At 42.4% G+C, this 9531-nt stretch overlaps 1 protein-coding gene across 1 annotated transcript in view; it reads right to left on the bottom strand.

Moving 5' to 3' along the window:
• The window catches only part of Gphn (gephyrin), a 442000-nt gene extending 438471 nt beyond the window's left edge, over positions 1-3529 (bottom strand). Inside the window, exon 1 of the mRNA XM_028788870.1 lies at positions 2766-3529. Within this exon, the coding sequence (XP_028644703.1) occupies positions 2766-2829 (64 nt within the window). The 5' untranslated portion in view covers positions 2830-3529. The remainder of the gene's footprint in view (positions 1-2765) is intronic.
• Positions 3530-9531: the final 6002 nt, after the last annotated feature.

The following is a 9531-nucleotide window of genomic DNA, read 5'->3' as shown; positions in this document are numbered from 1 at the left end:
CAGAAATTGTAACTTGAAAGAATCACAGTTTAAAGTGTAGCCTTTTAATCTACTCTAAAATTCAGGGAAAAAAATAATTTAAAGTAAAACTGTTCTAAAAATCCCAGAACTTGAATGACATAGCTTCACTTTAGGAGGATTGTTTTTCCCTCTTTTCAAGATCACATGGAATGTCAATCCACTGAATTAAGCTGTTTGTAATAAAATCAATTTCTCACAGATTGGAAGTTAGTGCTATTTCTTCTGATTTTTCTTCATGCTTTTAGGTTCTATCATAGTAAGCAATAGTGTATTTATACCAGTAACTCTTCAAGAAAAATCCCTAGAGTTACTTCTGATTTCAAATATCCTTTTTATCATCAAACTCTATTGTCCTGTTACCATTTCATCTAAAACCACAGCTTCTTTTCATTCTTCAGCTACACCACCAGTCTGGCTGGCCTTAGACTTTTCCTCCCAGACAGCTGTACTTCATTCGCGTGAGACTGCTCCTCTAGACTGTCTTTAACTCCACTGCCAACCTTCTCTCCCTGTCATTATGCCACCCACCTCTTCACCTGGGCCTTTCAAGGCCTTTATACTGCATTTTTATTCTGCTCAAGAGTCTCATCTTCAATCACATATTTATTTATAAGGTTGCTGCTACTGACTTTCAACTCCCCTTTAAACTGCCAGTTTCTTCTTGACCCTATTAAATGTACTAAATTTTTCCTTCAGGTAATCACATTTTCTGTTAATTTGAACACAGAATCCCTTTAGCATCTATGCCCAAAATTCACAGGCAATATATTTAGACAACTTTTACACAGTAATGATGCATTTTTCAACTTATCACTTATCAGTGTTATCCCTATCAGAGCATAGACAAGGGCTGTATCTTTCAAACCACTCTGTGAAACACCTATGTACTCTCACTTGATCAAAATAGGACAATTAACTAAGTAAAAATGCAGGGTTAGAGTCAACAAGCCATGCTCTTTAAAAACAAACCCTTCAGTTTAAATTTTAAACATCTAGGGCCTTTCGATCTCTATAGACAGCTGACATATTTTTGTTTCTATAAAATTTCACTTTCACTTGTCTATTAATTTTCAAAAAACACGGCAAAAGTTAAAAGCTAATGGTTGGTAAAGGGTATGCACACTCACATCACACTGTCAGATTCTTTAAAAATCTACAAGACAAAATCTAAGAACTGTAACCTACAACTGAGTTTTATACAAGGAAACAGTTGCATGGAAAAGACTCACACCATCTGCATATTCTGATGGGGGGGGTGTCCTTCCTTGCAACTGATTTAGATTAGTTTCTTTACTCCAGAGGCTTTGATTCGGAAAAATTCAATCAACTGCTCTTAACATCTGTAAATACGCATCATGGGAAGGAAACCCAGTTACTAAAAAGGGGGAACAAGAGCAGGGGTATCCTGTTTTCATAAAAGTCAGCAGCTAAATTAAGCACTGCAGTTGGTATCTACTGGCAGAATCAAAGATTTGTTTCTACTTTATAATAAAAGCAAGTTTCATTCAATTTAGTTCCTTCCCGGGCCTCATCTCAACCTGTCAGAATTCTACAAGAAAAAAATTTAAATGAAGTAGGGAAGGCAGTAGGATTCCCTTCTACATAGCTTCCTTTTCTGAAATCACATCACTAAGTCTTGGATTCCCTTTACTCCACAGTAAGTCTCAGACTCCAAATATAATTCTTTAACCCCCGCTTCTCCATTCAATTACACTTGCACCATGCCAACTACAGAACCACAGCCGAAACCCCTACAAATAGGCTTGCTATTCATCTTGGAAGTCGTGCCCTGCAGCAACTGCCTATCTCCAAACTCAGGAATATCACCCAAATACAACGCAACGGAATCAGACATGCAGAGCACACACGACTTCCGCGAGGGAGGGAAAGGCGACCCGGGAAAAGTGCGCTCCTCACCAGCCTCGGGACCATCCACCAGGGAGTGAGAATGAGGGGTTCCCAAAAGGGAGGGGGAGAAAAGAACCCGACTAGGGGAATCCTTCCTTCTCAAGGAAAAAAAAAAAGAGAAAGAAAGAAATTAAGAAAGAAAGGCTGGATCTCCCGGCCACGGGAAGCAGCCGGTCCTCGCTGAGGAGAAGAGGCAGACAGAGAGGGAGGGCCCTCTGCTAGGAAAGGCAGGAGGAAGGCACTTTCCGGGGTCCGGACTAGAGCCTGGCTCCCGGGGGAGGTGAGGAGTGTCCCGTCGTCTGCTGAGGGGACACCCGGCCCGCAAAGGGGCAGCACAGGCAGAGCAGAGTTCGCCTGCCGAACCCCGAGTCCTGTCAGGCAGGTGCCGAGGGGCCGCCGCGTGGGGGGGGGGGGGAGAAAAGGGGGTGGAGATGGGATTCCCCCCTCTCGGAAGAGCTTTAGTGGAGGAGGCGCCCGGCCAACCCCGAGCAGCGTGCTCCAGACTGCGGAGCCGGGATCCCGCCGCCCGCACCGGCAGCGCGGAGCCCCGCAGCGCCCGCCGCACCGGCCCCTCGGTCCCCGGGGGCCAGAGACTTTGGCTGCTAGGGCTCTGGGGCCTGACACCCCACCCGGCCCGCCCCAGCTCCCCGGGGAAGCACACGGGAACACCCGAATCCCCAGCAGCTCTCAGCGGTTGTAAAATACACCCCCCGGTCCCCCTCCTCAGCCTGCCCTCTTCGCGAGGCCGCAGAGAAGCACCACCGCGGGCGAGAAACCTCCGGCAAGTCCAGGACAGCGGCCGTTGCGGACCCCCCCGGACCTCCTCCCCCGGTTACCTGTGAGGACTCCGACACGGATTTGATGGTCGTGGTTTGTGAGGATCATTCCCTCGGTCGCCATGTTTCCCAGCGCAGTCACCGCACTGACAGGAGCCGGGAGAAGCCGGAGCCCGGAGCGCGCCGGCCGGGAGCGCGCTTGCCTTGGAGAGCGCGAGAGCGAGGGCGCCCGGGGAGCGCGAGGCGAGCGGGAAGGAGGGGGCCGAGCGCCCGGTGGCCTGCGTGGGGGAGAGGCCGCGCCAGGAGCGCGCGGGTCCGCGGAGGGGGCGGAGTCCGGCCGCGCGACCCCGAGTCCGGCCGGGAGGACGCGATCCCGGGGTGGGAGAAGCGGCGGCCTCGCGGAAGACAGAGCGCGGAGGCGGCGGGGCAAGGCCGGCGAGACCCAGAGGCTCTGCGGAGTGAGACCCGAGACGCCTGGATGGCAAGAGACTGAGGGGGAAAGGGAGCACACGCTCTGGAGGTTGCGGGGGCGGACTCGGGGACAGGGGCGGAGCTACACCCCGAGGCGTGCAACTCGTGGAGAGTGAGGGGAGGAGTGCGAGCTCGGCTGCAGAGTGCCAGGAGCGGGAAGGAGCCGGCCCAGCCTAGAGTGGGACTGAGGAACGTTCCTGGGCGCGCGAGTAGCGCGGGATTGGCTGGGCGGACGCGGTGCGGGTGCGCGCGAGGCACGAACGCAGCCTCGGCGGGCCCCAGACAGAAGCAATCCCCCGCCGAGCCTGCAGCCTCGTCAGTTATCCGCCGCCTCAGGCCGGCTCTGCTGGCGGTGGAGCCACTCCGGACCAGGTGCGGCAGCGTGGTGGCCTCAGCTCCTCTGAAGGCGCGGGAGAACCCTGAGGTGGCTTAGGAAGCTGCATGGGTGGCAGAACGGTGGCCACTGTGACAAGAGTCCCCTCTCGGGCAGAGACGGGTTACCCTGTGCCTCCCCAGCTTTGACCCGCAGTCAGTTCTCCCTGACTGGATTTCGGTCTGACTTCGCTTTCGCCCCTCTCAGAGACAGCCTACCAAACCTCGCAGATGAAGCTTAGGTGTCTGCAGCAGGGCACATGGAGTGGAGAGAGCTGGCTTCTCTCTCCGACATCCCCTATTTGTGACCCTAAGCTTCCTAGCCACTATCTGTGCTTTTTTTGTGAAACGTATCCATCTACTTAGACTAAGTACAAGTGTCATACACGCTGAACCACAATCAGTTGCCATGACATTTTAAGTTTCATTTTAGTATTTCTGGAATATGGAGTTACTATGAAAATTTGAACATTTAGTTCCGTGTCTTTTTCATAAAGTGTTACTACCACCTCTATTTTCTGTATTTTGCTAAATACCCTTTTCTGGCTCTCTAATTTTTTTAAGTGTATGTTTTTTCATTTGTTCACCATAGTAAAATCTAAAAACCAAACAAAAAAGTATCAAAAATGTTTAATAATCTGCACTTAGTCTAAAATCTCAGTTATATGGTTATATGGGGTTTGTATTGGTCCAGTTAGAACATTGTATTACTCATCCTATTCACCAAACATTCACATTATGTCTTTAAATAATAGAGTACAAAAGAAATGATGGACCAAATTGAGGAGGGATAAAATAATTCGTGTTTGAAGATATGTATAGCTGATATTTCTAACAGTGGATTAAATTTTTAAGCCAGATCCTGAACTCACCTCCCATAATTACTACCAAAGATCCTGGTGGCAAAAGAAGTCCTAACTGGTTTCAAAAGAGGGAGATTGGTGAGAAAGTGTACCCAGATGTATCATTTATCTCAAGCTAAAGATAAGATAAAATTGCTGATTACATCATAAGGTTTCAAGCCTATTCTATTCTGTGTGGTGCATGCAAATTCTATCTAATTGAAAGTTTCTTAGTATTTAGAACTTCTAAACCTGCCCACTAACAGGTTCCTTCAAACTTTAAAGGTTAATAGATAAAATGGGCATGCCCTCCAACTTAGAATATTTTATAATTTTTCATATGAAAATAACTAGCACTTTCACAAATCAATAACAGAACAAAGGACTTTCTGCAACTATAATAGTAGTAATGGTGAATTTCATTTTCTTTTCTGTACTGTTGTGTGAACTCGGGGCCTCACACACGCTAAGCAAGCACCTTAGAACTAAGTCTCTGATGTAATTCATTAAAATGTTATGCAGGGGGAATATGAAATAAGTCTTAAGATTACATGGATATTTTACTAAATATTAGCACTAAGATTACTGAAAAATAATGAAATTATTAGGCAGTTGTAGATGCTTGTCTTCCAATTATTTTGTTCAATACATATATTCCTCTCCCAAATTCCATAAACTACAACTATTAAAATTAATACAAGAAAAACTTTACTGTCCTCACATCCCACAATTTCCCTGTGATTTCCATTTCCATATTATCTATGGCCCAAAAATATTAAATAGAAAATTCAAGTTAGAAAGTACATATGAGCATATTTCATTGTATACATGTATGGTATTCTGAAGGATAAAGAAATTGAAGTTCCTTAAGGTAAATCAAAAGTTTTGAATGCACACCATTCTTAGTGTAGTACAGTCACATGTATTTCCATTTGGTCCTGCCTGTACTGTGAATTATTTCCCTGTTCAACCCACCTAAGCAGCCCATCCCTTAGTCATTGCACATTATCTTGGTCATTAGGGCACCTGTCCCAAGTGCTTAGCGGTAGCAATCGAGCTATGCCAAAGAGAAGCTGTGAAAGGCGCCCAACAGTGAACAGGTAAAAGCTCTCTTGATGTTAGAGTGAAAACTAATGTGTAGAGTGAGAACTAATAAGGAAAATCTATATAAGATTTGATACTGTGAAATTTCTGGTATTCACTGGAAGTCTTTGAGTCATAGTAGAATTGCCATATTACAGTATATGGCACTATTACAGTATAGAAACATCTTAAAAGTCATTGTAAAATCAAGGTTATCAGGGAAAATTTTCTGGAAGGTAGAAGTAAAGTATCAGTTTCAAACATTAGCAATTCATCTTAGGAAACTCAGGACCAGAAAAAAGTTGAGTTTGGAAAGAATTGGAGTTGGCCAGGAGTTTATTGTGTTTATATGAATTTAAGAATTAAAAATAAGAGTTTACCATCTCAAACAACAAAAGGTAAACATAGAATTTCATCATGAGGGTGAAATATGTTCATCAGAAGAAATCAAATTTAAGGGATTTTTTTTCTAAAAGTAGTGTATTTACACTTTACTAACTTCTGCTTTTTCTTTCATATATTAGAATTTCAATATAAATAAGGCAAAATCTTACTGGGCTTTGCTGGTGCAAGAAAATACTCAGCTACAGACAGACACTTTCAGAATGAATTATACCACTAAGACTTAGCTCACAGTGTGTTTCCCGATTGGCTAATGCCCAGAACTAAAACTGGGTAGAAAGTGAAGCTTTGATTTTAACCAATATTTTCCTCAAAGAAAGCTAAATCGTCAAGATGAACTTCAGATTGCATCATTATCCTAGGATCATCATAACTAAGTACCATAAACTCTGGGCTAAACTACACATTTATATCTTATACCTCTGAGGTTAGAAATCCAAAATCAACTTGGCAGTAAAACCACACATCCTCTGAAAACTCTAAGAAAGAACATTTCTTTAGCAGTTGGGTCCACTCTTATTCCTAACTCCCTAAAATAGCTTCTTTTATTATTGTAGGAACAAAGTTACAGACAAAAGCAACTTCAAAGTATTTATTTGGACTCCTTTGATGTTAGTTGTTCATGGGAAGGAAGTAATAGTATTAGGAGCTTGTGGCAGCAGGTTACGTTGTATCTTCAGGAAACAGGGTAATAATGGTGGTACTCAGCCAGCTGTCTCCTTTTTCAGCCCAGGACCCCAACCCAGGGAATGATACTACCAAGTTACAATGGGTCTTCCTCCTCAATTATCCTAATACAGAGAATTCTTCAGATACCTGCCTTAGGGCTTTGTTTTCATGGTGATTCTGAATCTCATCAACTTGACAATCAAGACTGGTCATCAGACCCCCAGATTTCTCTACTCTTTCCTGAGGGTCCCAATATATACCACCACCCACGTAGTCTGTCACTGAAAGAGAGTAATTAAAGTTCTCAGGTCTATACTGAAAATGTACGAATGTAGAAAATCATAACTTATTTATATAGTTGCTTATTTGATATAAAGATAACCTGGGATGACAACAAAAAAGTTTCTGAATTGTAAAGAAAGTATCAAATTTTTTTTCTTAAAAAAATACAGAGGAAAAAATGTATTAGATTCCATATATGAATGAGATGTGTCTAACATTTCACTTTACATAGGGCTTTTCTGGTTCATCATGATGATGCAGGATTTTCTTTTTATCACTACATACGTTGTTGCACACACATATCACATCTTCATCCATTCATCTGTCATTGGACATCTAGCTCGATTCTCTGTCTTGACTATTATGACTAGTTACGGAGTAAACGTGGAAGTGCAGATGTCCCATCAATATACTAACTAGTTTCATGTCCTCTTGTTTCAATCTTCCGAGTTTTGTTGGGGTTTTTAACATCTGTTCTCCCTCCACCCACTGTGTATGCATGTATGCATAGCTATCTGTTGAGAGAGGGAGGGTGCTGGGAGGACGACTTGAGGGAATTGTCTTCTTCCACTTCATGAATTCCACGGATCAATCTCAAGTCCTCAGTCTTGGCAGCAAGCACTGTAACCTGCTGAGCCATCTCAGCAGTGCTGAACTTCCTGTTCTGAGGATCCCCATAGTATGTCCAGCAATCAGTCTACTAGTTTACATTCCTGCTGATACTCAGCTCCCTTCATATGTCCACCAGCACTTATGTCTTCCTGATGACCACCAGTCTGTTGAGGTGAGATACACTTTATTATGGTTTTCATTTTCATTTCTCTGTTTTCATACCTTCTTTTGAATATCTAATCAAATGTTTTGTCATGTTTCTAACCAGATTACTTGGTTTTGCTGTTGAGTTTCTTACATCATCTGGAGATTTAGTCTCTTGTCAGATGTACAATCTTCACATATTTCTTCTACTCTATAGTTTTGTTTTCTTCCCTCTGGTGTTTCCTTTGTTTTGCTTTTTAGTTTGATGCCATCCTATTTGTCTTTTTAAAATTTTGTTTTATTGCTTGTGCTTTTGAGGTATTAGTCAAGAGTCCTTGCCTAGAAAACAGCTGAAAAATGTTTCCTCATTCCTTTCTCCTGTTTAGCAGTTGCATAGTTCAGGCCTTGCAGTTTTTTAAATGATTTTTTTTCTAATGCATAGAGTTTTGTTTGTCTGTATTACTATTTTATGTGTGTGTGTGTGTGTGTGTGTGTGTGTGTGTGTTCACACGCACATGTGACACAATATGTGTGTGTGGAGATCAGAGGACAATATCAGGAATTGAATTTTATTCTCCTTTCACTATATGGGTCCCAGGGATCAAACTCAGGTTCTTAGGCTTGGCAGCAAACACTTCTACCTACTGTGCCATCACCAGTAACCCACCCCCAAGCATCAGTTTCTGAAGAGACATATGTCCTCAACCATGTTGTCAGAAGTGAGATAGCTTCAGTCTTTACTGCAACTTGATATGCCGTGTTTGATTGATATCCATGGGAGGTCTGCCCTTCCATGAAGAACTGGAGACTGGTGGATTGGGAAGTGGGACAGACTGAGAGGGGAGGAGGGAAGGGAAACCAGTGAAGTGGCTGTGGATGGATAAATTTACTTTGGGGCTCTCTGTTGTGCTCTACTAGCCTCTGTGGCTATTTTTATGTTAGTATCATGCTGGTTTGGTGACTATAGATTGTAGTATTTTGAAGTCAGAGAGTGTGATACCTTCAGCTTTTTTATTCTTTTTGGGTTTTGGTGATTTGGGGTCATTTATGACTCCCAATTTTAGTTTTTTACTTTTTCTATTAATGCAAAGAATAAATATCATTGATACTTTGATAGCAGTTGCATTTAATCCTTAGATCTCTTTGGGTTCTAGAGATATTTAACAATATTTTAATTTTTCCAACCAAATCAATGTTTTATAATTATCAGTGTAAAATCTTCATCTTTTTGGTTACCTTTATTCCTGAGTATTTTGTAGCTATTTACAAATGGTATTGTTTTCTTTTTAACATTTTAAATTTTTTATTTATTTCTTATTTATATGTATGTGGGGCCTATTTGTCTATATATGTACCAAATTATATAGTGCCCCACAGGCCAAAAGATCCCCCTGGAACTGGAATTTCAAGTCATTGTGAATTGTCTGGAGACCAAACCTAGGAACCTCTATAAGAATAGCAAATACTCTAAACCATGGAGCCATCTCTTCAGCCCCAGGATTGTTTTCTTAATTTCCTTTTCAGATAGTTCATTTTTAGTATCTACAGACACTATATTGTATACTTTCAAATGGATAGTGGTGGAAATATATCAGAGATAAAGTTTTTGCCTAGCATAATCAAATATCTGGCAAGAACACTAGAAAAATAAAAGTTTTAAAAAGAATAAACTAAAATTTTGTGTGTTGATTTATATCCTGTGACTTCACTAAATTAGTGGTAATAGATTTGAGGGACTGTGTATTCAGTTTTCTCTGTGTAAAATCATACCATTTTGCTATGGTACAATTTTTCTAAAAGAAAAAGCTGGACTGATAGTTTGTTTTTTTCTCTTGACTAATTGCCCAGCTAGAACTTTCAGTGTCATGGTGAATAGATGCAGTGGGAAAGAGCACCCACAGCTTACTCCTGGTCTTAATAAGGCTTTACATGTTTGTCTTCGTTTAGGG

This window comes from Grammomys surdaster, unplaced genomic scaffold (assembly GCF_004785775.1).
Source record: "Grammomys surdaster isolate TR1022 unplaced genomic scaffold, NIH_TR_1.0 127, whole genome shotgun sequence".
In the NCBI taxonomy this organism is placed as follows: Eukaryota; Metazoa; Chordata; class Mammalia; order Rodentia; family Muridae; genus Grammomys; species Grammomys surdaster.
Note: the sequence above shows the minus strand (reverse complement) of the source record. Positions and strands in the feature narration are given on the sequence as shown.